The sequence below is a fragment of the Balearica regulorum genome, chromosome 7 (genome assembly GCF_011004875.1).
Source record: "Balearica regulorum gibbericeps isolate bBalReg1 chromosome 7, bBalReg1.pri, whole genome shotgun sequence".
Classification (NCBI taxonomy): Eukaryota; Metazoa; Chordata; class Aves; order Gruiformes; family Gruidae; genus Balearica; species Balearica regulorum.
Genome location: NC_046190.1, coordinates 23,515,018 through 23,542,671, shown reverse-complemented (window position 1 = coordinate 23,542,671; position 27,654 = coordinate 23,515,018). Strand labels below are relative to the sequence as shown.

Sequence of the window (27,654 nt, the reverse complement as noted above, 5' to 3'; positions counted from 1 at the left end):
AAGAAGTATGTCCCACCTGTAAAGCGTGGTGAGACTGCTGATCCAGAGCACAGAGGGGTAATGCATAAAACTTTTAGGCTTAACCTTTGTGGCTTGAGGCTGCAGGTGGCAAATTGCAAGGTGGAAGGGAGGGGGAGTAGGAGCAGTAGGACACACTCACGGTGTGAGCTTAGGGACAGGGATGGCTGTCATAGGTGACTGGGGGGCAGGCTTGCAGGCATTTGGGTCGTTAAAGGGCTTATATTAGAGCAAGCTGCTGTGAAATGCGAAGTGTGCGAGGAAGAACCCTGTTTGGTGCTGGAGGAGCTTGCAAAGCATGTTAATGTGATTAATCTTAAAGTAATTTCACACTGCAGAATTCGTGTTCATTAAATAAAAACATGCTTATTCCATTTTATCCCAGTGCAGCAGCTCTTTGCATGGTAATGAGCAGATGAAATTAACTGAAGGTGATAGAGTTGTCTGTCTGCCAGAAGTTCACAGATGCTGAGCTGTACTATCACGGTGGCCCAGTCCAGCATGGCTGCGTAGGGCAGGGCCTGTGGTTAACACTCTCAGAGGGACTTTGGCTTCCGTGTCATGTTAGACTTTTTTTAAAATGTTCCCCTGTGTTTTTACTTAACTCTTCTTGATGCCTGGCAGGGCAGCAGTGTGGCTGTGAAGTATTCTTCACGTGCTAAGAGCATTTTCTGAGAGGACTGGCCTTCCAGCTTTTCCCTCCCCTTTCCATTAGCTCCTGTGGTAATGCTTAATCCCATCACTTGTGCTGCAGAATCCCTGTGACGATAAGAGGCACAAGGATATCTGGTCCAAAGAGAAAACATGTGATCGACTCCCCAAGTTCCTCATCGTGGGACCTCAGAAAACCGGTAATGTGAATACTTTATCGAAAGATAGATTGCAGCTTCCATCTCATTCCTCCAGAGAGGAGAGCTGGAAAGGTCTGTGTTGTAGGTCTGTATGGCTGCCCTTTGTGCAAGCTGCCAAATGGCCACAGAGGACATTTCAGAGAATCTCAGATTTGTTCTAACCTAAATCTGGCAAGTCTGTCAGTACTTTGCGCACTTTGCTTGGCTCAGTCGTGATTGCAGGGAAAAGCCCTACCTGCAGAGTTGTGTTTTGGCTTTTCCACATAAGCTCAGAGAAACTGTGACCTGTCTTAGTGTGTCACAAACGTAAGCTGTCAGCAGGACTAACACACACGCTTAGCAAAGGTTATGATGAACGCCCCCAAGTGCTTTTATTGCGATAGATCTGTGCACCCACTGTGTGCTCCATGTCACTGCTAGTGGGAGGCAGAGATCCTCTTTTGTCTGACCTCTGTCACCACCTCTTAACTGCTGTGGCATTGTGGTTGGCAGTGGCAGAGCTATCTGTATATACTGTCCTGAGGAGTCTCCCAGGTCTTGAAGCTAGGTCTTCAAACCACGCACAGCAAACAGTGATGCTGGCCTTGTCCCAGCCAAGCTGCTGTCTCCTGCCTTCGCACTGCGTCACTGCGAAGCTCTGTTGCTGTGTGTGCAGCATGGGCCCTCCTGTATCACCACCCAAGCTGCTTGCAATGGCACAGCAAGGACACTGATGTTGTCCCTAGCACATCTCCTTCCCAAATAGGTGATGCTGTCCTGCAGTGCCCAGGCCACCTCCTATTTGGCAGGTATGGGTTGTGCCATGTGACAGTGTGGCTGTGCCACCAGGGAAAAAATATGTGTGCATTAGCCCAGCCACGGTAAGAACACAAGATAGGTGAAATGGGTGATGGCTGTCATGCTAAAGAGGTGACTTAAATCACCTGCGTGAACTGAAACGTGGGATTGAACTGCTGAGTTCAATGCCAAAGTGCTTGGTGTCACCGCTCTTGTAACCTGTGTGAGTTAAGGAGTGTGCCCACTTGGGGACTGTTTTTGCAGTGAAAAGCCTTTCATTCAGCCAAGCATTGTGTGTGACCCAGGTCCCGTTAACTGGTTCCTGTTGCAGGCACAACAGCTGTGCACTTCTTCTTGACCATGCATCCAGCTGTCACCAGTAACTTCCCAAGTCCAACCACCTTTGAGGAGATCCAGTTTTTTAATGGACCCAACTATCATAAAGGAATTGATTGGTAAGAATCCCTGACGTGTGTTGTTCTGTGACAAGGTGTGCCCACGTTGTCTTCTCCTGAGTCTCTCTGTGTGCCCACCTCAGCCACCAGTAGCTTCTCTATTCCTGACCTGAACAGCTGTTTTCATTGCTATTGCTCAGCGCATGTTCTCTGTTTCCCTGCTAACCCAACTGCTTAGCCCCAGGAGCAGGACAGGTAGTTTCTGATTTTAGTGACTGTTCCCAGAGATTTCTAGGCATGATTTAGCTTTAAAAATTCAGTCTTTGTTGAATGCACTGTTGTCATGAGGTTTCTTCTCCTTTGATGTGCAAAACAGACAACAATGTGCTTATTAGAAAGTTCTTCGCGGTTTCTGAGTTAAGACACATAGTAGAGAGGGGACAACCTCCTTACTGAAGTTCTGAGCCCTTTAGACTTACAGCCGTCACTGCATTCCTTGTGCTGGCTCCAGTGTCCACATGCATACCCTGTTCTTTACCTGTACAAGTATGCAATCCTGATAAAGTGTTCCCACCTGGCAGGGCAATACTAGTGTCACTGTGGCACTACTATGCCATTATATTTCCAGGCAGAGAAATTTTAAAGTTGTTTCTTGCTCAAAGCATTAACTTTGGGTTGACCGTGGCGCTACACTGCCTCATGTGTGGCTCTGAGGGACGGCTGTGTGGTAGTGAGGCATTATTTGCCCGTGAGCTGTGGGAGATTTTGTCTCGCTTCTCTGATCATTTAGAGGACTGTTGAAAAGATATTGGAAGGTGACTGGTACTTGAGTGACAACAGAGCAGTTGTGCTAGCTGACGGTTAGGCCTAGAAAGATGGGCTTTTATGTGCATCCCCTGGGAAAGTTATCCAAATTGATTTGAGTGTAGCATCACATGCAAAAGGAGAGTCTTTGTGTTTAGCATGGAATGAGCTCGTTGTACAGCTTAAATTTCAGCAGAGACCAGTCTTCCAGTGCCTTCTAGTGCCCTGTCCCCCAATTACCCTCTACCCTACCAGTACTCAAATGCCTTAAGAGTTTCCATCTTACTAATCTGACAAGCTCCTATGATGCAGAGCAGGGCTCTTGACCTTGTGTCTCAGCTATGGACTGATGTACAAAGAGACAAATGACTTAGACTTGGGGAACACACTCTCACCAGAATACTTTCTTACCCTTTTATCATCTCCAACTTTCTATGTTGTGCTCCACCACCCCTTTCCAAGTCGTGCCCCTGCCAGCTCTGCACCCATTTGCCCATTCTTTGCGTTACTGGGGTGGTGCAGTTCTGCGAGCTGGTCTGTTGAAGAGGAGCAAGGGCATTGTTTTGTCCTGTGTGCTATTTCTTTGTTGGGCCATGCTGCTCACCAGCATCCTGTCTGTTTGGCAGGTACATGGAATTCTTTCCCATCCCCTCCAATGCCAGCACTGACTTCATGTTTGAGAAGAGTGCCAATTACTTTGACACAGAGGTGGTTCCAAAACGTGGTGCAGCCCTGCTTCCTCGAGCCAAAATCATTACTGTTCTGATCAACCCTGCTGACCGAGCCTATTCGTGGTACCAGGTAACTTCCCTGCACTGTTCTGCGCGTGAGGGACAGAGATGTTCAGTGGGGGGAGGCAGAAAGCCATGGATCCGTGTCCACAGGGCGGGTGGGGAGATGATGCAGGCTGCCTGCAGAGTGTGGGCAGTTGCAAACAAAGGCAGTACTGGGTGGTTGTGCCGAGTCAGTGGGGCCTGCACAGAGATGCGTAAGGTGGAATTGTGTGTTCCTGCTCCTGAATTCAGCTTGTTTTTCAGCACCAGCGTGCTCACAATGACCCTGTGGCACTCAATTACACCTTCTACCAAGTGATCTCTGCGAAATCCCAGGCCCCTCAGGAACTGCGCAACCTGCAAAGCCGCTGCCTGCTCCCTGGCTGGTATTCAAGTCACCTAGAGCGCTGGCTCACGTACTACCCCTCTGGGCAGGTAGGAGGTTTGGCTCTCTTAGAGCCCCTTGTAGGTTAGTGGAGAGGAGAACAAACTATAACACATGTATGCATTCCCCTCCCCATTGTTTTCGTTTCACTTTCTGTCTTGTCTTTTGGAAAAAAAGCCACCACTTGCTTCCTGAGCTGGTAAGAAATCAGGCTTGAATTTTGCACTTTATTGTATTTGTAAAAGTAAATGAGTGGAAGGGGGATACTGTGATCTCCCAGAGAGCTCCAGAACATGAAGTTCAGCAAGAACAGCAGTGTTAGCACTCCTTTCATCTTGGCAGCCTGCAGCCCAGGGACCCTCTTCAAGCCCAGTAGGTGTTCAGCTACTTGCTGTGGTTTCATTGCTTTAAAGAGGCTCTTGGACTCTGCCATTTGTTGGTTCCCATGTTGTGAAGCCTTCAGCTGTCTGCTGAAGGGAAGTTTCACTGCAGAGATGTCAGGATTCTGTTTTGTATATAAATTTGCAAAAAGTCAATTAATAGACAATATAGACCGTTTCTGTCTCTAAACTCCCAAGAAATTTAAAAACTAATACATTGTGAGTCAGGATGTGTTTTTTCAAGTTCCTTTCTGCTGCTGGGATTATCCTCAGACAGTCTATAATCCAGCAGAGCTTTATAATGCCCATTTAGTCTCTTACTCTCTGCCAAGGCAGTAGCCTAAACTGTACATGCGAGATCTGCCAAGACTAAAAGAGACACGGGAAAACATTCTTGGGCTCGTGTCACATTGCCTCGCTGTTCCTGGAGGTTACTGCTGTGAGGAATGACAGAGCCAGACACACCATCCTTGTACTTAACTACAGGTCCCCAGACTTCAGGTCATGGGACTATTTTTCTGTTGTGTTCCTTGGACTAGGTAATTTATTAGCAGGAACGTTGTTCATAATTGTCTATTATACACATAATGGAAGAATAATCAGAAGTTGCAGAAGAATACTTAGCAGAATGGCTGCTGACATCTAAAAAGAATACATGAGGTTTCCGGAGACAATCTGTAAATCATGCTACTGCTGGGCCTTAATCCCCAGTTACAGGGGTGTGGCAAAAGGCACATTTACTAAGCAAGGCCTGTCATGATCTACTCTTATAGTACCATGCCCTGTATCGTAACTTCTCTGTCTATGGTGACAAATGGGCCACGTGTCCTCCCGTCGTGTTGCTCTAGAATAAACAGGCTTTGGAAGACTTTACTCACAGGCACAAAGGCCGGGGGCAGTTCTGAGAGCCAGCAGCTCACGGGTGTCACTCAGCACAAGCTGCCAGAGGCTGAAGTAGCTGCTCTCTTTTTCAGCTTCTCATTGTGGATGGCCAGGAGCTGAGACACAACCCTGCCTCCGTAATGGACAACATCCAGAAGTTCTTGGGAGTTACACCACTCTTTAACTACACCCAGGCCCTCAGGTAAGGAAACTGGTTTTGGGAGGGCACTTTATTAGCCAAGTGTGATACTAATAAGCACTTGACTGGAAGAATACTTATCTCTGACTACAAGACCTGCCAAGGTTTCAGAGGTATGCCTAACCCTAAAGTTAGGTTCAGATAGCATGAAACACTACACTGAGACTAGAATCATAGCTTAGTCTTTCCAGAAATGATAGGAAAAGGGGTGGGTTTTGGTGCTGTCATGGAGAAGCATGAGGTTGCTCACAGCTGTAATTACAGTGTTTTCCATTTGCTCTTTGTGGTTTCAGAAGAGGTGCTGGAATTATTAGTGCTCCTTATGCTCTGTGTTGTTATACCTATATCTGACAGAGTAGAGGAGGTATGATAAAAAATGTGTGACAAGCTGCTTGTATCTTCAACGAGATGGGGATTAGGGACACATCGCACAGTTTTAAGGTAAAGAGCCTGTTATTACAGAAGACATGGACTTGACAGGTGCCCAGAGCTATCTGAGGATGTGTGAGTGTACCTCACTGCTACTAAATTGAAGGATGTTACTCAGCCATTACTGTGATGTAACCCCCAGTGCAAGTGCAATTAATCTGAATAGATTAAGCGCTAGCTGAAGGTAGCAGTCTTCAGTAGGAACTCTACAAGCCCCCTGGAGATCCTGAATATTGTTCTTTGCAGCTGAAACCTGTGTTTTCACATTTTCTCTGCCTATGCTAGCTGGGGGAGGGGTGTGTGCATGTGTGTAGGCATATAGCAATTGCCCTTTCCTTTCACAGTAAAGAGAGGAGAACCAATTCAGTTCTCCTCCCACAGCTGTTTTCCAAGGGGGTGGCATGTGGCTCCCCAGGGGAGGGCAGATTTAGAGAAATGTCAGCTGACTTTGAAAGCCTTACTTGCTGAAGCACACGTGGTGCTGGTGAGCAGACTATTTACAGTAGTGGTACTGGCTGCTGCCCTTCAGACAGGGTCAGAAAAGAAATGGTATTGGGCAGCTCGCCTCAGAGTACTGGCTCAAACCTCAAGCTCCCCTTTGCCCAGTTGAGGGGACAGGATAGACCCAGGCATGGTGCCCAGCATTGCCTTATACCTGTGTTTTAGGAAGAAAAGAAACACGGACTCTTTAAACAGTCAGGGGATTCTCTAATACATCACAACTATAATGAGATTTTTAAAGAATTTACATACACTAAAGCATTGATTATTATTCTCCTCCCTCCAAGCTTCAACAGACAAATATTCTAACACCAGGTTACCTCTGAAATTTACATAAAGCTGAAACAGTTATGGTTGTAATGGATTTGTCAAAGTAGGCAAGTTCTTATTAAAAAAAAAAAAAAGGGAACCAATACCACAAATAAATAAAACCCAAACCCAATTTGTAAAGCTTTGAAATGGGAAATACCTATGGCATTACTTAATTTCTGCTGCTACTAATTAGGCATGTGGCCATGTCTTTTAAAGAGAAGTGTCCTTTTCAGATTTGATGAAGCAAAAGGATTTTGGTGCCAGCTGCTAGATGGAGGAAAGACTAAATGCCTAGGAAAGAGTAAAGGAAGAAAATACCCTGATATGGATTCCTCGGTGAGTAACTGTCTCAAATCTGTTGGCAGCAAAAGATGTAGCAACATCCCAGCAAACCAACCTGGATTTTCCTACTACCTCTGTCCTAGATGACTTAGGGAATACGTGTTGAGGGTAACATTTTCTTTCATGCTAACGTGGTCTGTATTTTCCACACAGTCACGGCTGTTCCTAAGAGACTTCTACCGGGAGCACAACATTGAATTATCCAAGCTGATGAACAGACTTGGGCAGCCCTTTCCAACCTGGCTCCGAGAGGAACTGCAGAACTCCAGCTGGAGCTGAGAGGGACTCCCTTGCCCCCAGTGCCATTGGGATGTGTGGTGCTCTACCATGTGCTATGATGCCATCTCTTGTCAAGCCAAAACAACTGGACAAACGAGCAGGAGCAGAGAATGTGCATGTGGAGCCTTTCCCCACTATTACGAAGGGCTGCTGCCTCTGACACTGCCCTGGGGCATGGAGTGCAAATCACATTCTTGAGTATTAATGGTGTGTTACACTTTTACTTGCAGGAAGGATCTGGAATGCCTGCCCTACTTTGAGCAGGGAGAGAGAGCACGGTTAACACTTTATGTTTAAAATTACTCTTCTCGGTATATGAAACGGGCACTAGCTGGAGGGTTAACGTGTTACTCCGCTGAGTCCAGAAGTCAAGACTTAAGAGGTGAGCTATCGAGCCCACTGCTGAGAAAAGAGCAGCAGCTTAATAAAAGGGGAATCTAGTCCAATGAAACCCAGCTTTTATCCAGTACTCTGCTGGGCAACGACAAGGTACAAGAACACCTTGTTCCTCCCCACACAGAGTGCAGTGGCCATGATCGTTACTTACAGTGCCACAGTGTGTGGCCGTTGGGGACTGCACCTTCTTGGAGACAGACAGAAGATTGCCTCTTCTTACCTGCAGCATTGTTGGTGTGATACGTGTCCAGTGACTTGGGCAGTGGGAGAGGAGGCAAGGCTGCAGCTACCAACACACAGAATTGATTTGTTATCTTAGAGAAAAGGTTGTCTGCCATATATGGCAACGGGGCAAGTATTTCTCTGCAGGGACTTTCGACATTTCAAAAGATTAACTAAGGAGTAGTATGTCCCCTTAGAGCACTTTGGAGGCATGTGTTAGTGCAGGAGTGCAGCTGGAGGAGGTGAGGCAACACTCAGGTATTGTAAAATAAGGCTGATGCAGCTGAAAGCAGACAATTCAGATCCCCATCTCTGATCAGCTTTAAAAAAAAAGCAAAGCAACATTTTTCTCCTTCCAACAGCTCCAGGGCCCCTATCACATAATGCTGATAGCTAGCAGCTGTTTTAATCCCCCTGCAGTCCAACAATCCAAGGAGAAAAGCAAAAAGCAGTTAAGTATCCTTCACATACAAAGGGAAAGTTCAGTTTCCTATATCCAAAAGGGGCTGTTTAGTTTACTACTTCTGCACATAGTCAAGTAAGTACACTTAAGGTGCTCTGCCTCCTCCCGCAGTTGCTGGGTAATTACTCTCAGAGGAAATCCTCCATCATGGTTGTACATGTTTTCTGTTGCTGAGCCATGGGCTTCTGGAGTGGTGTGGGCCATCATCCCTCTCTCCTGGGCACAGATGGTCCCTGGAGATTGCTGCAGTTCCAGAGAACGGAGGGGCAGGATCCATATGAACACGGATTATGGAATCTTCCACACCTGTCACGAGCTCCTTTTCTCCTGTCAGGGGAGAGAGGTTGCTTCAACCAAGCTTTTCCATTGAGCCTTAGGTATTGTGTATTTCTGAATGAATGGTGCATTTACCATTGTATGTAAATGTATATAGTATGCAATATAGTATTTTATTTCATGTGCCCTTGGAAAGGGTTATTTTGTGCAGCCAAAAAAAAAATGACAGAAAGACTAGAAACCCCTCTCTCACTGCTGTTAGAGAGAAGAGCCCGACTTCCTGCACTGGATTCATGTATAGCATCATTCACATTGAATGATAATGAGAAATTCTTGGCTCTCGAAACTGAGCACAAGTGTCTGAATAAAGGCTAGAAGTAGTAGTAAGTGGATTCAATAAATGTACTACTTATTTTTCTTCTTTGTGATGATTTGGAGTGATGTCATGGACCCTAAGCTGGTAGAAGCGTAAAACAACCTGAAAAACAAAGATGTCTAAGTCATATTTGTAACAACACAGAAACGGTGCCCTAAGGCTTCTTTCTCTGCAAGTGCAGCTGTGGGCTTGCAGAAGCTGGCACAGCACACAGTCTGTAGGTAGAGACTCCTCCTTAATGGTTTGCACGAGCCCTGACTTTTGGGCCATCCCTGACTCTGCAGTAGTTCCCAGCTGCTGTGGTGGCAGCAAGAGCTTTACTATGCAGCTCCTGTCCCAGTGTACTCCATCACATGCCCTGGCCAGGGGTCCAGCAGCAGACCTACAGTAATAAGCAACCTTACATTGAACTGGAAGCAAAATATTGTTTAAGTAGTCACGGTTGTGATAGTATTATAAAACAGCTTTACAGATCTCACTTCACCAAGCACTTCACAAATAAACACAGCAGCAGCAGCGCTGCCACAGGCACAGGAGGATCCCAGGACTAACACTACTGATGCTCCATTAAACACAGTTTCCTGCTCCTAAGCCATTACAGGTTGTCACTTACACAATTACTTCATGCTTTACCTTGGACTATGGTACATCTTTGAGGAGATGGATTTAAAACATTAAAAAAAAAATAATCAAGGTACCAGGAATAAGTGTTGGGAGGGGCTTAGTAAATATCAGTGTTAGTTTACTGGCACCAGTCTTTCACTCCAGGCAGCAAAGGGCAGTGGTGTGTTCTCATTATTTATTCTTTCCCTCCCCCGATGGATTCATTTCTACGCTATGCTAGTTCTTACTGCTTGTGCTAACAGCAAACAAATCACCTGCTGTAGTCAGAGCCAAATGTGGGATGTCCTTATCCATTCTAGCTGATGAGGCGTCATTTTTCAAATCTGGTAACTCCCTCTGACAGCATTTTGCTGTGGAAGCTGCCCACCTCTTTCCAGCCATCCCTCCAAAGCTGTGGAAACAAACACCCCCTCCTAAGAGAAGCTCTTATAATATCAGAAGCTCTGTGATATCAAAAAGCCAACAAAAACATCTTTTCCAGCAAGCTACATTGGTTACTAGATACTGACCCACTAGGCACTTAACATCACAGACCCTCGCATTTAAGTTTACTAGGGGAAATGAAGCTCATCTTCTTACCTCACTGTTTCGTAACAACTTCATGGTGTAAGCAGTTCACTTTTAAGGAAAACAGCACAAGACCTTACCTGGCAAATTTTTTTTGTAATGTATTAAAAATAGTCTGTTAGTGTGATGCATAGGACTAACTCCTTCAAAAAGGAGTAATTTCACCCAGGTATCAGAAAGGCATGTGATAGCAACAGGACCAGTAGCCAGGTCATGTCATTCTTCAGAACTGGAAGGTGCACAAAAGCTGAGAATTGGCAAACCAAACAATAGGAACTCAAGAGCCATCAGAGTGTGTATATACTAACCTCAGAAAAGAAAGCTCAGCATATGAAGCTGGAACTTCTGCTCACATACAACCTCTGGAATTCAGTTGGGGCAGAGGCTTGAAAGTAGGCTCCTTCCTCTTTCTACTAGGTACAGGAAATACTGGTATGAGTTTCAACTACAGAGTAAAGGCCTTTTAAGGAACTGGGAGATATTAGCTGTAGGTGGCAGCATATATCAACACTACATAAAAAAATAATCATCTGATCATTTAAAAAAAAAAACACAAACCCTGCAGTTTTTCAATTGATGTCAGCACTGCAAAGGCACATGTTCCTGGCCTGCAGCTCCTCAGAATGACACACGAGTAGCTAAATGAAGCTAGCAAGCAACTTGATCAAACTCAGCCTGTTGCCTTTCAGCCCTCAACTGAGAAGAGAATTCTTTGATTCCTTGCTGGTCATGTTGCTGTAACAATAGTACATGGCAAGAAAAAGCAATGACAAACTGGACTGAACAGACCAAATGAATCTGAAACAGCTGTTCATCCCCTTTGCTGAATCCTGAGTGTCTCCTGGCTGACACGGTGTGGCTGCAAGCAAGACACCAAGACAGCAGAAGCTAACACATGCGTTTCCCGCAGGCTGTTTCAAGCCTGCAGTAAAAAAGAAAAAAAAAAAATCTCTCCCATCACACAGCTGAGACATGGATTGAGCACTGGTGCCGCCTCTCCAGTTATCAGAGCTTTACCTGCATTTCAGTTCTTTCCCCTTTTTTCTTAAAGGCTTGTGGGTTTGGGAGTGTTTGGTTGGTTGTTTTTTTTTGGTGTGTGTGTGGTTTTTTTTTTAATAGATAAACAAACAACACACTGAGCATTGTTAAGATTAGGAACTGAGAAACATACAGCCAGCAAAAGCACAACCAGCAAGCTGGTTTTGCTACAAAAAAGTATTCCCCACACTCATCTCTACTACTCTTCAGAACTATGTAGAAATAATGTATTAATCAATCTATTTTTGGCTTTAATGAGTGCTTTTTCTTCCAAGACTCAATTTCTCCCCATTCTCATCTATATAGTCTTATCAACTCTCCAGTCTCCCCCAAATGCTTGTAAACCAGCATGTCCATAATGGTGACACTGCCCCAGCCATCTGAAACCCAGCTTATGTTTATTCCACTTATGGTAACAGAGGGTCATAAGTCAGGCTGGTCTCAGAACTCCCCAAAGTCAAGTCATTGGGAAAAAAGTGCATTTCTGGACTTGCTTACAACAACAGGTTGACACCGAGGCCCTGCACACTGGCTGCCCTTCAAGCCCCAAACTTCGTGACAGAGCAGCTCTCCTGGCTGACTTAAATGAGGCAAAGTTAAAGCATGACATGGAAGGAAAGTGGGACCCAGTCCCTGTTCATGGTACACGCTACCTATGTACGTACACTATACACAATAGACTTTTGATGCATTGCCAGCATTTTTCCCTTCTTATAGCTCACATCATTGCCCTTCATGGCAATAAAGTAATTGTACAGTGCAGCCTCTGCAGTATGAAGTAGTTACAAATGCTGTAACTGTCAGCAGGCCACACAAACAAGGGGGGGAAAAAAAAAAGTCACTTGCTCACAGAGCACAGTCACTGTCTTTATACCACCAAGAGGCATTGCACAGCAGTGAAGTTACCTTCTGACAGGACACACAGCTTGCATTCGGACCTTACCCTGAGAAAAAGCATTAACTAGTCATAGGCTTAAATGGAAACGCCAGCCCAGAATCATCCCAAGCTGCACTTCCAGCTTTCACAGATTAATGCCTCGTAACCATAATCATGTCATATGACACTTAAATTCAGGCACAGAAAGAGAAAACACAAAATACTCTACAGCTGTGCTTGGGAGCCATTCACTCTATAGTAGGGCTAAAAAGCAAAGGTGTACAACAGTCATGGTAACCAACAAATGCTGAGAAGTCCTCATGGCCCAACCTGCCCTTTTATTTTTTCAGTTCAGTTTTTTTTAAAAAAAGGCATCAGTAGCAAACTGTGAGCAGGGTTTTCTGTTTTGGCACTCTCCTCCGAGGTGCATCCTGCAAAATTCATTTTAGTACTTCGCCCTTCTGTTAATGTCTAGGTAAGAAAAATACAGCTGACTCACTTATACCAGGAGGTAGTGATTAAATTTCATGGATATGGGCTTTGTTTACTCCATTTCCATTGACCCTGGGTTTTGCAAGGCTGTTCAGTGCACTCTAGCACTGCGTAGCAATAGCCAACCTAGCTCTTAATCAGCTGGGAAAGTAAAAGCCTGTATTCTGCTCCAAAATACAACAGTGCTAGGCCTGATAAAAAACCCACACAAAGAATTAAAAAACAGTTTAGGTTCAACAACTCCCCAGGAGGATATTTTTGAATGGGTTCTCAGAGAAGGAAAAAATACGTATCCCAAATAAATATTAATGACAGCAAACAAAACTAGACAGAAACACGCTTTTCAGCTAACTCCAGCGTACCTGTTGCTAGGCACATTGCTTCATCAGATGACAACTCCAGCTCAGCTTGTTCATGTGCTGTAAAGACACCGAAGTCCAAAGGTAAACATTGTGCTAACTCACTTTCCAAGAAAGTGCTTCCAAAGGAAGACTTTCACAGGCAGGAGAGATGGTTGGAGGTGAACATGTCCAGAGAGGGAGGAGGGGAGCCAGCCCTCTTGGAGGTTGGCATACCTGATCTACACAGAAAAAGTGTATCTAAGCATGAGGTGCATTCTAAGGAATGAGGCTTGCAATGACTAAAACCTTTATTTTATCCAGTCTATAAGAGCAAAAATTACACCATTCCTACCAACAAGCCCAATATCCCTAAGTCCAGATGCAATCTTGGCATGTCTGCTACCAAATACACTAAAGCCAAGATTTTACCTCTACAGTCTCAGAAACTATGCAGGGATCAATAGGTTAAGTTCTAGAAATGCTGCTGTCCCAGATACAGGGAAGGAGTGCATACGGGCAAGGAGTAAAGACAGTACATGGCCACCCACTAGTGTCCTCAGGGACGGGAGCTTTCGCTTACCCATCTAACCTCTAATTCCACAGTATTCCCGTACTTCACCTTTATCATCTCACAGCCTCTCCCTTGCATTTTTGGACGTATGGCCCCCACTACGCGTATATGTGTGTGTGTGTGTGTGTGTATATATAGATATATATACACACATATATAAAAATGAGACAGCAGCACCATCTGCTATTATCTGCATGTACTGATCCTTGGACAGAGCATCAAAATGCACATCTGTGTGCCATGCCAATTGTTCAGCTAAAGTACGCACAAAAATTCAAATGCAGACAGTGGGTTAACTCAGGGTGAGGGCTGCCCTTAGCACTATTAAGCAGTTTGACCTTCAACACTAGCAAGACAGCAAAAAACGGCCTACGCTTATCTTGCAAAAAAGACATCAGCCACTTCTCAGTTTGTTTCATCTGTACCTGTACAAATTTGACTTCCCCAACTCCCTGATGAAGCGAGCTGTTATTTCCAGAGACACCAACGGCTAAAAGGGACCCCTATGGTCACAAGGGGAAATAAAACTGGCAAATGAAAGTGAATCATTATGAGCAGAGGACACAGGAAGCAGTATAGTCTGAAGATCTCATTCGTCTTACCTTCAAGGAACAGGCAGCAAGTTAAACTTCACCAAACGTGACAATAATCCACTGCAAGGTCTCACATCACATAATTTCATCTGTCTTCATGCAAGTGAGGGCCAAGGACCTATCCAGACACAAATCTGTAGCTATTAGTGGTGACTAAATTCAGCATTTGTTGCCCCCAGTCTGGGAAGAGGTGGTAGCAAACAGAAAACAGCTTCTCAGCTACGTAAAACCATTTCTACACTGGAAAAGCCCTAAAGCATCCAGCTGCTGTGGCACCTGGCCTTCACTGCAGCCACCTCATGTGTTGCTGGTCCAGAAAATATTTAGTCTAAGTAAAAAAACACACCGGCTAATTGAAAGTCAAAGGAAATTTCAGATGGCTGCGACCTCTGCGCTCTTTTACAGGTCTTCTGTTCAAATGTCTTTTCAGAATTTCCCTACTCCTGGAATAGTGACCAAACTAACAAGACTGCACTGGCTAATAATTTTTCTGCTTTAATAGTAGATTAATGCTTTTGGGGCCACCAGGGCTCATCTCATCTCTTACAAAGGTTCCAACAATACCTCAAGAGCCTCCCAGCCACATGGCAAGGAAAAACATCACCTCTTTTTTCACTAAGCTTTCCTGTCCTCACTCAGATGTACTTCCATGGGATACAGCTCAGGAACAACAATAGATTAACAGATGCAGAGATCCAGGACTGAAAGTGTGTTCCAGCAGACCTGAAAAAATGATTATGCAGCACCTTCACACAGCTCCCATCTCTGCTCACTCTGAGGAGGGTTTGTTTTGTTGGTTTTTTTTCAGTGAAAAGACTAGAAACTTCTGAAACTACTGACCTGTGCCTCATATCACCGAGCTGCTTGTTCAGTCAATGTCAGCCTGAGGTGAGACTCCCTGGCTCTTCCTCTGTTTGGGCTCTGCAGCTGCTGGAAGACAACTGTGTCATATGGAAGCTGTGCAATCTGTTATGAGGACTAGAGTGGTTAGAATAACCAAAGAGAGAAAGCTTTGAGCACAGTGAAAGATAATGGGCATTGTGATTTCTTTTCCTCTTACGGTCTTTGTGGGGGCTACACAGAATGAAAGCAAGTACACTTCCAGACAAAATCCAGTCTAACCTCACAGTAAGCAGCTCCACCGTATTTCCTCAAACCAAAGATACTGGTGACAACGCTCTCATGCTCCTGATGTTTTGTAATTACAATAGTCTGAAAACTTGCCTGCTCAGGGTCTAAGTATAGTCTTCTAATAGGTATCACAGACAAGGCTCTGCCATTTCATTTCCCTATTCAGTCCAAATCCTCAATGCAGTAACCTTCTGTTCCTGATCTTTAACGTATTCAGCTCTTTTGATCATTTTGTTTCTGCTTCTTTCCTTCTAAAAGATGCTCCCTTCTCTTCCCCTAATTTTCTCCTATATGCAGTAGAAAGGAAAAGATTAGGCTTTATTAAAAAACTCTCATTTTCTCCTTTCATAGTTCTGAACATGCAAGAACAGAAACTAAACATCCCAGTGATCTGGCTGTGTTCTCCAGTCAAATCCAGGAGTTTTGCTGAATAACAGCCAGCTCATAATCAACATGGAGTTTAGTTTAAAAACCACAAAACTTAACACATTCTTACAAACATCAGCACTTATAATTAGCATGTAACTAGACACCTTATGAAGGAATACAAGGGGCTTGTCCTGGTTCTGACCAACACAGGGCTGTAAGGAGAACTTTAAATAGTTACAGTTGCACCATCAGAAATACAGGAACCTCAGTTACGCTCTCTGGCCTGTCAGTACACAAAGTCAACCCAAAGGAGCCTGTTCATCTGTTTTGCCCTATGCCTATGAGTTTGTTTATTAAGAGCATCATTGAAAATAACAGATACAAACAGACACACATTTCTAGCTTGCAGAAAAAAAAAAAGCTCGCCGTTGTCACTGGGTTAACCCAAGTCAGAAGCAAAATACATTACTACCGAGAAATTGGATCCACCAATCATCTGACTTCCAGTTTTAAAAGCCCTGAAATTTATGTGCTTGTATGCTTACAAATGGCAATAGCCTTTTAAATTTCCTTGGCATAAATATAAAAGTGTTCTAAAATTAATTTTCTGCAATGCTGTCCCTGTTGGATATCTTGCGTAGTCCACCAAACATCTCTCTAAACACATGGGAGCAGACCACTAGCCTTCTTTAACAATTACATCCAGGGTAAGCAGCTAATGTTTTGCTTGATACCTTGGAAATACAAAGCTCCACGTTACCACACGACATCAGCGATGTCAAGACCAGAAAAGGAACCTGGTGGCTGGCACAAGTGTAGGCAGAACATTGCAGGCTTACCACCAAGTCCCTTGACACCCATCAACAACCCAGTCCACACGTATCTCAGCCCCTGCACAGACATGTCATTCTCAGAGCAGTACCAGGCAAGAAGCCTTTGGCTCTCAGCTTGTGTAAAAGCTCTGGCCAACTGCCTTGTGCTGGACTGCTGCTCCCCAAGGCAGGACAGCTATCTGCCAGGGCTCACAGGAGCTCCCACTGACACACAGCTGGCCAGCTCCATCAGACTGTCAACATCATAACAGAGAGAGAAGAGTGAGTCAGTCTAAGAAAACGAGTGTTTAATCAGGAAACGAGAAGAGACAAGGGATAAGAAACTGATTACAGGAGAGTAATACCCCAGCCAAAAGAAACACGATTGTACAACTTGGAACGACCAGGATCAAAACATCCTATGAGCCAGCAGTGCCCAGTGAGGAACACTCCTGAGAAAGAGCCAAGCCCTTCTGGCAGTCTCCAGGTAGCTCAGTGTAGTCATTGTCTCTGACTGCCCAAGCTCCAGGCTCTGCCCTCAGCAGCTGCTGCAGAAAGCCGCAGAGGTGGCCCTGGCCCTGCTACTCCAGTCTCAGCTTCTCTCAGCAGGAGATGCTGAAAGGAATGGAGGAAGCACTGGCGGTGCACAGCAATCCCAGCCTCTCCTGATAGGAGATGGTGTGTGGAGTAAGAGAAGCCCATACAAAAAAAAAAACCAAAACACAACCCCAAAGTTTACATATTTATAAATGCCAAAATAAATATTTAAGACAGAATCCCCCACCCCTCTAACACGTGCGTAATCACACTGCAAACTGCTCGCAGGACAGTCTCCAGGGGCTCAGGGGAAAAAAGCGGTGACTACACCACAGGGCAGCCAGCTCAACTTCCTTCTTGTTTCCTGATGCTTCTGAAGCCTGCAGCCCACTGGGAAGGAGGAGGAAGAGCGAGCAAAGCAGAGCGCCGACACGCAACAGTGCTGGAGAGGAATGTCATGGTATAAATACATCAGATCAGTGGTTTCCAACAAGTTAAAACTAAAATAAAAAAGACACCAGGAGGAAGGATGGTGTAAATGGAACTACAACTATGCAGGGCAAAGGGTTGTGTGTCCGTGGAGCTCCGCCAGATGTCACGGCGAGAAGGTGGTCATTTCCAGAGAGACCCTTTGCCACAGCTCCTTTGTCTGCTTGCCGCGCTTTAGGTTCTGGAGAATATCATTAAACTGCATCATGCCCATGGGAGTCAGGCAGAAGGCGCTTCTGGCGCTGCGGATGGCATTCACAAAGTCATCGTAGTCAGCTGGAGTGAGATGGATCAGCCGATGATGGATGTACTGGATGGGAACAGGGAAAGAGCCTTAAGGTATTTGCTCACCACCCTCATGCTGGTGACACTCAGAAGAGGACTCAAGAGCTCCCAGGATGATACATCACATGATCTTGTTACCCCAGGAGATGTCCCAAGACTTGGAGGAGCGGAGGAGTAAGGCTTAGACTAAGTTGCTATAAAATATCTCTAGACTTAACACTGTCACTTCTATCGGCTTCTCAACTAAGGCCTCAAAACTGCAGGTCCAGCTTTAGGGGAATAGGTTTCTCAAATGTAGTTCAGAAAAAGAAAGCAAGTGAAGAAGCTGTCATTTCTCCAAAATATGATCTATGTGATAGGACAGCTAATCCAACCTGGACAGTATGTCTACAGAATCACCCTTCTGGGCATTTATTCAAGAGAAGTAGGTATAGGCGGGGTGTCCTGTTTACACTGTTTTAAGGAGCAGGCAGCTCTGGTATTCCAGCTAGCTCACTGAAACACACTTGTCCTGGTTTCAATAAATCCTGAGATATCTCATCCGTACTGGTAGCTGACCACTTCCACTACTAGTGCCAGCACTGGCACACTAGACAGCCGTGCCAGGGCTTCATGACGAGGGGAAGACAGGCTACAAACAAGGAAAGAAAAAAAAGACAGGCTAGGAAGAGAGGTGGACAGGGGGCCTGAAAACACAGAAAAGAAAAAATACAGAAGTTAAAAGGTACGGGGTAGCATTTGGAAAGAGGAAGAAAGTGGATGGGGAACACAGATCCACTCCATCGTGGTGAGCACAGGAGGGGAGAGGTCTTTGAAAAAAGGGTACAATGATGTAGCCTCCACACAGGCAAGCGATGCCTATTCTAGTTCCTGCTGAGGGAGAGGGATGCATCAGGCAATGGACCAGTTCAGCTACCAGTACCCAAAGTCCTTTCCCCTCTGCAGACACAGACACACGTGCACACACACACACAGAGTACCTGCAAGGCAGGCAATGGCCTGGCAGCTCTGACAGGCCACACGTTACCTGCAGGTAGGCCTGCTGGCACCTCTGCACCAGCTGGTGGAAGGCTGGGGTGCGCAGGTGGTTGTGCACATGGGCAGGGTTGAGCCTCTGTAGAGCTTCCATGATGATCTCCTGGAGCACAAAGGGGCTCAGCACGCCCTTGGCTGCACCAACGCAAAACTGATGCACGTAGTTTACACCTGCACAGGAAGGACAAGTCAGAACAACAGTGTTAAGGTAAGAGAAACACAAGAAATCAGGTACTTCCCAGCAAGTACCTGGATTTGGAGCACCTTCTTCTCAGTGTAATAGTCTCCAGCAGGCCTGGGGGAGACATTCTAGCAAACTCATGGGGACAAGAGACCGTTCTGATATATCCGTGAGGTCTGAGTAGAGACCAGGTACTACCTCAGTCACTGATATTCCCAGTTCACCTGTCTTTAAATATGAACATGTAAGAAAACTGAGGTGCAACGTAACTACAGAGGCAAGGATGCACTGCACCTCGTACCATTGCTGCTTGCCTCCCCACCTAGGAAGCGCCTAGATGCTCCAGCCCTCAGGCCTTAGGGAGCCTGGAGAGACAGTCAAGCTTCCTCACTGCTGCCTACAGTGGAGCTCCCCAGCAGCAGAAGCCATGCCACTAGACAGACTGTAGAGATTGGGTTGTTGTTTTTTTAAAAGTTCTTACTGCAGATGAAAGAATTAAAAAATGAACTGACAAAAAAGATCCAAGAGCAAAGTGGAAGTAAAAACAAAAAAAACCAAATAATTGGTGGTTTGAGCACCTATTGCTATAAAAGGTCTTCACAGAAGGTGTAAATATATGTAAGAAAGAGGAATACCTACAAGATAATGGAAAAGAAAAAGTTGTTGTTATAGAATGGAAGAGATACAAGTTTTGAGTCCTGTCTAACCCCATGCACTTCATCCAGTGCCTCAAAAGTCTACAGCATGCCTACAGAACCCAGAAATGGGACAACTGCCTGGATGAAAGAGTAGCAGGCATCTTCTGAAACATTCTCAGAAATGGGATCAGATATCAGGCTCACCCAATCTCTGAAGTTTCACTCTTTGGAGAGCTTTTTCCCACCATGGTCCAAATCCCAGCAAGTGGATTTCTGCTGAAGTACTGCTCTGAGCCTTACCTAACTTCGCAGCTAACCCAAGGAGCCATTTTACATCCTCCGTGTAGGGTGGGCTGCGGGAGAAGTTGTTGGGATGGTCGTTGTGAGCTCTTCGGCCAAGCATCTCCAGAGCCAGCATCCCTGTGAGAAAGGGGCAGCCAGAGTCAAGCAGCACTTCTGCCCAGTAAGACTTAGTCTAGCACTTCACTCACTGCAAAACCACCTGATCGGCCTGCCCTTCATCAGCAGAAAATTCCCTAGCTGCGAAGAGTCCAGAGAGAAACAAAAGGCCCATCTTGGAGCCTGTCACCATAGGAAGTATCTGCAAGAACATCCGGATCTGCTGCTCCAGGCTGGGAAATCTGCGCAGCCATCACACCTCACTAGAGCTGCCAAGAGACACTCCACTAGTCAGCAGGGTCAAGCAGATAGCCCCAAAAGCTGCACTACAAGAGGTGTCCTCAAAGCAATGCATTTGCTCCAAATTTTGCAGCAGAAAAGCGACCCACACCAACCAACTCAGCTGCAAGACAACAGGCCAACACTGAGCTGCAGTATTGCCAATCTGCAAATATTTCACTTATTCCACTAGAGTTCTTCACACAAAGCTGCCCATTTAAAAAGTTTTAAAATACCAACAGGCACTATGTCTTGATCTTCCAGACCCTCTTCCCCCACCCCCTTCTCTGTTATTCAGGCTATTAAATGCCCTTCATGGTTTACCACTTACCACTGTGATGTTTACAATGACATCTGCACCCTTTTCTGGCTAACAAGTACTTTCTTCTCTAGCTTTCAACAAAAAACCCTCAAGCAACCTCCAGATAGCCTTCCTTCCATTTTCTTGCTGTTTGTTTGCTGCCCTGGGCTGACTTTGCTTATCTTAGAGGCTCTCTTCTCCCTCCACAAGTATCCACTGGGTTGGACCATGCCTATGTACGAGTAGCTTACTGCAATCTAAGCTCAGTCACAAACCCCAAGACTGATATCCTTGTACCCATGGCAGTTCAGGCAGAGACTCTATTTCCTCATAACTAGTGTGACTGGGAAAAGAATGCTAATTACATACCCACTCTCCACAAAATATAAGTTCCCTCCATGTCAGTCTTCAATGTCATCTCTGGAGAGACACAGGGCACATCCCTCTGTGCCTCTGAAGACTCAACTGGTATCATTAAACTAGAGGTGTGCCTGCACCATCCATGAGCAGCAGGAGCTGAAGTCTATTTTTTCACAGTCGCAACTTACACAATCACATCCTCAGAGCGCTATCCAGACTCCTTTGCATACACCTGCTGAAAGGCAAGACTCTTCCCAGCTCTAACCTACACAGCTTTCTCTTCTACTCTGATGGTTCTCAACAACAACTGTTCATTCGTCTATCGCTTTGTCTCCATTTTTAGCCTCCACACATGATCATGAACTGGCTTTCCCCATGTAGCTAAGATGCCATCACCCCCAACAGGTGCAGAAGCAAATTGCCAAATGATAGTGAAAACCTGCAGCCTTGCCCTGAATCCCTCTTGAGGGGGCCACAGAAACCCACTTGGCCGTCCTTACCAACTCGGTATGCGGAGTGGAGGTAGTGCAGACCCTGGGGGCTCACAGGCTGACTGTGCTGCTCATCCTCGGCAGGAAAACCCCCTGTAACAAGGGAGTTGGGCTGTGAGGACAGAGTTGTCAAGGAAGCCCCCTGAATCGCTGGGAACGTTGATCCTGCATGGACACTTCCTACTGAAGAGAGCAAAACAGCAGCATTAGGACCCACCACCAGCCTAAAAGAAGGTTTCCTTGGGCCATCATCTCCCTCACCTGACCGCCCCCTGCCAATGTAGTGTTCTGTTCCCCTAAACAGAACAATACAGCAACCAAAAACCATACACTTACAACTGAAATATAACAGGCTAGGAACATCTCTATTTTGTTTGCAAGCACGGCCTGAAGGGCCTTTTGCAGTATACCATGAACGTGCATATCATCCATGTTTTACATGTAAATACATGTGTTGACTCAAAGGTCTTTGCTATTATTTAACAACATGTCTGGTTCTGATTTCTTGTCCAAGGAAACAAGCATGTGCATGTCTACACCTGACGAGAAACTGCTGAGGAAAATCATTGAGCAGGAACAGTATTAAGTCACTCAAAGATCAAGTCCAACATTGTGAGGTTCCTCCACTTCTGCTGTAAGACAGCTATGACTCCATCCAGCTACCATGCAGGAAGGGTGTTACTGGAGGCTAGCCTCCAATCCATCCTCGGAAAGAACAGCCATTGCATACACTGGCAGAACATACCAACAGTAAAAACAGCAAGGAAACTTGAGAAGCTCTGTCACCTTCACTTAACCAGTATGGGCAAAATCAAGGGAAATCACAGGAAAATCCATTACATTGTACCACCTAAACTCGTACACACAGCAGTTAACACTGAGCCAGTAAACTGTACTCTGACAAGGGACTCAAGTTTATCAAACTTTCCCTCTCAAGAAAGGTACAGAGAAGAAAAAGCAAGGTTTGCTGAGAATTCCAGACCAGAGATGCCATTAGGTGTGTGCACAGTGTCACCCTTATTTCACAGCTTCTCTGTGGTGCTACTACACCAGCTTGGGCAATGCTCCGAGTTCTGATTTCTCCTCTTCCCCTGCCACCTCCAGCATATTTTTTTAAATGTTTACTAGTGAATAGTTGAATACCTGAGAACAATGTGCCTCCCGGGAAAGATCTGTCTGACCTCCTCAACCAAGCAGACACATGGTGCCAAACAACCCACAAAGTGGGACAAAATCCATGCTGCATTTGAAGTCTGGCCAAGGAGAATAACCCATAAGAATGAGCTGAATTGTTGCCAGAGCTCAAGCGTCGCCACGTGACTATGTACTCCAGGAACAGTGAAACAGTATTTTAAGAACTGAAAACAGAACTTTATGCAAGCCATAAACAATGGCAATTGGAAAGGGTGGGGTTGGTTTTTCCTTTCATTATTTTAAGTGCTCTAGGATGAGTTAGTTCTGGAAGATTCATAACTCTTTGGAGGAGTACAGAAATGGTTTCTCACAATTAAGAGTCACAGCATCAGCTGAGGACTAAGGCAAAGCAAAGGATGCTCTTCAAATCCTGAGGCCTTCAGGACTATTCTATTTGCTTTTGTGGTAGCTTTCTGGCATCAAAATGCAAGATAAAAATAACTGAAAAGATTCTCCTGATAATCTGGATATGAAGGAGGCCAAGGCAGCTCTTAAGTATTTTACCACATACCAGTCTTCCAGCATCTGGTGAGTTGCGAAGCACTGATAAGCAAATGTACTAAGAGGCAAACATTACAGCCTCACCAGTGAGGGGATAACAGAGCCTGGGTCAACCATGACCCACTGGTGCAAAACACCATGGCAATGAGAGCATGTCCACAATTCAGTCAATATCTGCTGTCCCAGTGCTGCACACTACTTGATGGGTCTTCACCACCGCTCTAGCCCCAATACAACATGTGAGCAATCATTCAGATTGTCATTGACAGGATCCTGCCAAAACACATCTTCTCTACAGAAGTTCCACATTTCAGGTACTGGCTGCTTCCAGTCCCTTCAGGCAGGAAAGACATCTATTAGTGCTATTGTAGCAGAAGTCTGCCTGCTTCCCGCACTCTCTATTCATTTGACCCAAAGGAACCACAAGATCAAGATCATCTATGCTTACCTTGCCCAAAGGAGAGGGGGAATAAAGGTCCAATAAGTTAGAGGTCAGAAAGGCCAGGAAGGCTCCAAACACACTTTAGTCTGAGAGGCCAAAATAATCTTATACTGGAAATTTAGCTAAACAGAAATTAAAGCCCCACCAGCTGAATCAGGCCCCATTACAAATCCCAGTACCACCAAGCATGCGTATCTTTAGGATGGAGTGGATTTGGCTAGAACTTTTCAGTGCAAGAACCCTGGTCCCACCTGTGGTCAATGATGAGCAAGACTCGACTGGGTTGCAGCTCAGAGGCACAGTAAATAAGCATACACTATGCACAGCCCAGAGCTGTAACACTTACTTGCTACATTGGAAGACAGTGATAGTCCTGTTTCACTGTGATAGGGATGCACCGCAATCTGCGTCATGGATGGGACTGGCACACCGGGGAATGACACTGCTGTAGCTGCCAATGATGGTGTTGTTACTGAATAAGGGTATTGCGCTCCTATGAAAGCTGGATGGACACTCTAAAACAGAACATAAATAGTCATGTCTACTTGATCTGACTGTTTAGAAGTAGTCCAAAACACAATGGCCCCACACTAACCCCAGAGTATGGGAAATCCAATCTGACAGGGAGGAGGAAGCACAGGAAGAAGCAGCATAGAAACTACCTTGGACCACATGACCATTATATCTGCTTGCTCCTCCTCCTTTCAAATCTAATCAGTTTGCAGAAAACCACTCCAAGAACTTTCAAAAATAGGCAGAGTTTAAAATAAACTTTATTTGGTTTTCCCTCTGTAGTCTCTATCTAGTCTGCAAGCTCTCAAGAAGACATGCTTTCTGTCCAGTACCTTCTGAGAAACTACAGAGCAATAAAAATTAAAAACGACTTGAGACTTTACATGCACCCACAGAAGGCTCCTTGTAAGCTGAGCTGGGGAGCCAAAGCAAGTATCACAAATCGGCAAGTAAGTGAAAGCAGAAGCTCGATCTCAAGCCACGGGAGGTCTGAGTCCCACACTTTCCCCAGTCAGACGGACTCCCTCTGAAAGCAGCCACACAAAGTCACCATAAGTGAACAAGGCACAGGCAAAACTCACCTGCGGGTACGCTGAGCCAGGCACTGGGAAGACAGCTGGGCGCGGCATGTGCTGGATAGTGTGTCCAATATACTGGGGATTACAGGGGATGTGAGTCTGAAGGGTGGTGTAAGGGTGGAGACCCTGTGTGTGTGTATGTGCCATTGCTGGCCCTGCCATTGTATGCTGCTGGTACATAGTCGACCCGACAGAGATCACCGGCATGACTGTTGCTGCCGCAGTTACCGCAGCTGCCACTGTTACAGTGGCTGGCTCAGAGGTCACCCGGTTGTCTGTCAACCCACGCGCTGCTTCAGATGCAGCCCGGGCACCACTGGCACTGCAGGCAGTAGCACCTTCTCTCTGGGCTGGAGTCCCACCAACAGTCTGTTCATAAAGCCAGTACCACTGGTGAGCTACTTCAAAGAGAACTTCTGGGTAAACGCCACCTCCTTTGGCTGCCTCTTCTACTGCCATACAGGCCTTTTCCAGCATCAGATTGTCCTGTGGGCAGTGAAAGAAAAGCAAAAGTGAAGAATGCAAAACTAGAAACACAAGAAGGCAAAACTACAACAGGAGAAAAGTGTAAGGCACTCTAAAATGACTGATGCTATGGGGAGCAGACAGATCACAACTATGCAGCAGAATAATCAGAGTTATTCATTAAAGATAAGAGAAATCCACAGAACTGGGATTAAAGCTGTCCAGTAGCAGAGGAGCCAATTCCACAAGTAACAGCATGTCCTCGATGCTGGAAATCAGCTTGCGCTAGCCAGCCCCCATTTGATGCTCACCTGTTCCTTACACTGCACCAGGGCCCTCTGGATCTCATTTGGGTTCAGGGCATGGGCATGGGGCAGGCAGCTGAGTGCCAGTTCGGCAGCTGCCCGCACCATGTTGGAGTCTCTGGCCCGTGAAGCTCTGTCTGCCAATGATGCCACCTCTGGGGGAGTCAGATGCCCATCCCAACACTCCACCAAGATGTTCAAGGCTGCGCTACCAATCTCCATGGCCTGCCCTAAGAGTAAAAGAAAAGACTCTCACACCACTGTATGCCCAGCATGGTTCCAGTCAGCCTTCCCTCAACAGGAGGTGCACTCCTCATTTTGTCAGGAGCAGCAACAAAGCCTAGTTGTTCCCCTTAGGCTTCAAGTCAAATTTAGGCTCTTTCTCCCAAAACACAGGACAAGCAAGAGCCCTCAGTAAGCAAGCAATGGGTGAGAGTACCATTATCAAAGTTAAGCTAAAGATGCATTTGAGACAGCGAGAACAACTTGCTATAGCTGATTTTAGTACCCAAAAACCACAGCCTGGACTGTTGCTCTATTTCTATCATGTCAGGAAAACATGAATTTTCAAGGGTGTGTTTTTCAGGCTCTAGAAGCCACATGGATAGATAGCAGTTAGTAGGTCTGGCTGCAAACAGGAGGAGGAGGAAAGTGAAATGCCAAAGACCATGTTCAAACTTGACAAATGTCTGTCTCTTCAGTAGACCCCCAAAGGAGAAGTAAAGACTAGTCTCTGTGTGACAAGTGGTCTATAGCTCTGACAACTGAAGCATGTTGCCATACAAACAAGAAGAAACAGGTCACAAGAACTTTCAGGGCAAAACAAGCATGGCTGTGTAAAATCAGTGGTGCTCATCTTGTACTGCCAGCTGTGCTAGCAGCTTACATGGCTACCACAGCACATCAATATCACACTTTTAGGGCATAAGCTTGCCTCCCTCCCCTCCTTCCTGCCCAAAAGCAAGCTTCCCAATAAAGTTTTGCTGTAACCTGTGATCCAAGAGACATGGGAGGAGTAAGTTCGAGAGAGCCAGTTGGGAGACACAAAATTGTGCAGTCCTAGTGCATACAGCCCAATCTCAAAGGCGCAGAGATGAAGGTTGCGGTGTGGTCCCTGGTGCCCACCACTGGAGGAAGGATGGGTGAAGATGGAGGTACTGCTGTTTCCACCTGCTTTGATAAGGACTGTCTTGGCCAATTCAAAGTAGAAGTGAGCAGCTGCCTCTGAGGGCTGGTTTGGGACATGAGGAGCATGGCTCTCCAGCCGCCTCCCTTTATACCTAGAAGAAAAAGACAGAGGAACCTTTCAGACAGCAACAAGTACCCCAAGTTTACCAGCTGGAGTGCAGAGTTCCCGTCTTTAGGGTCCAGAAGAAACAAAACAAACACTCCCAAGGAACTGCACCTCATGCATATGTGTCACTTCCCTGACATCAGGCCCAGAGATTGCCTCTGTGCATAGGTATTATTCATTACCTGCCAACTTCCACAGTCTTTGCACGGGCTCCCCCGCTGGCTCTTCTACTGCCACTGGAAGAGGAAGATCCCAGCGAATCACTTGAAGAACTGCTGATGCTGTCACTGTCCTGTCCTCTGCCCCAGGATGTTGTTGCCCATCCCCCACGTAGCGGACGCCGACTGAGCGTTGGAGAACTGTCAGAGGTGGTTTCAGGAGCGCTGCTGTCAATACTAGCCATGCCTACAACACCAGAACCCACACAGTAACGTCACCGGGGTTAGTAAATGTAATGTGGGTAGGTAAACTCCTACCACCCACATCACCTACAATCCCAATTAAGATCAATTACATCAGTGACAGTCAGCCTTATAGCTGCCAGGCATTCAGCTTTGCAAATTAAGAAAGATTAAATTAGTCTGTTTGGCCAGTGTTAGTTGTATTAGTCAATATCAGTGTCATTTTGCAGTTCTCAGATCAAAAAGCAGAAGAGTCCAAGAAAAATGTAATTTTACTTTCCCCCTTCACACCATTCCAGCCTCTCACTCCATCTGTCAAGCTTTGTGGCAGAGTATAACAAGAAGCAAATACATGTACAAAGTCAAGTTCCACAGATTGTATGAGTATGAAGAAAACCCTTCTAGTATATGCTGCACAATTTACACAAAGGTTCTTCGTATCCTCAGCCTCTCACTTACACCCTTCCCAAGAGAAGTGTAGAGAGGCAGTA

At 45.8% G+C, this 27,654-nt stretch overlaps 2 protein-coding genes across 5 annotated transcripts in view; one reads left to right on the top strand and one right to left on the bottom strand.

Moving 5' to 3' along the window:
* Positions 1-9,113, top strand: part of NDST2 (N-deacetylase and N-sulfotransferase 2) — a 136,653-nt gene extending 127,540 nt beyond the window's left edge. Inside the window, 7 exon segments of the mRNA XM_075758595.1 lie at positions 773-869; positions 1,978-2,101; positions 3,472-3,646; positions 3,883-4,053; positions 5,358-5,467; positions 6,940-7,042; positions 7,202-9,113. Of these exon segments, the coding sequence (XP_075614710.1) occupies positions 773-869; positions 1,978-2,101; positions 3,472-3,646; positions 3,883-4,053; positions 5,358-5,467; positions 6,940-7,042; positions 7,202-7,327 (906 nt within the window). The 3' untranslated portion in view covers positions 7,328-9,113.
* A 7,655-nt stretch (positions 9,114-16,768) lies between these two features.
* Positions 16,769-27,654, bottom strand: part of ZSWIM8 (zinc finger SWIM-type containing 8) — a 64,775-nt gene continuing 53,889 nt past the window's right edge. Inside the window, exons 18-26 of one of the 4 annotated variants that reach the window (XM_075758574.1) lie at positions 26,945-27,167; positions 26,459-26,748; positions 25,475-25,698; positions 24,702-25,184; positions 23,954-24,122; positions 21,480-21,563; positions 19,845-20,060; positions 18,814-18,992; positions 16,769-17,811 (exon numbers count right to left, since the gene is read on the bottom strand). In XM_075758574.1, coding sequence (XP_075614689.1) covers positions 17,608-17,811; positions 18,814-18,992; positions 19,845-20,060; positions 21,480-21,563; positions 23,954-24,122; positions 24,702-25,184; positions 25,475-25,698; positions 26,459-26,748; positions 26,945-27,167 — 2,072 coding nt within the window. In that variant the 3' untranslated portion in view covers positions 16,769-17,607. Of the gene's footprint in view, positions 17,812-18,813; positions 18,993-19,844; positions 20,061-21,479; positions 21,654-23,953; positions 24,123-24,701; positions 25,185-25,474; positions 25,699-26,458; positions 26,749-26,944; positions 27,168-27,654 lie in introns of all 4 variants that reach the window. The other 3 variants (XM_075758572.1, XM_075758575.1, XM_075758576.1) reach the window with 3 other exon arrangements.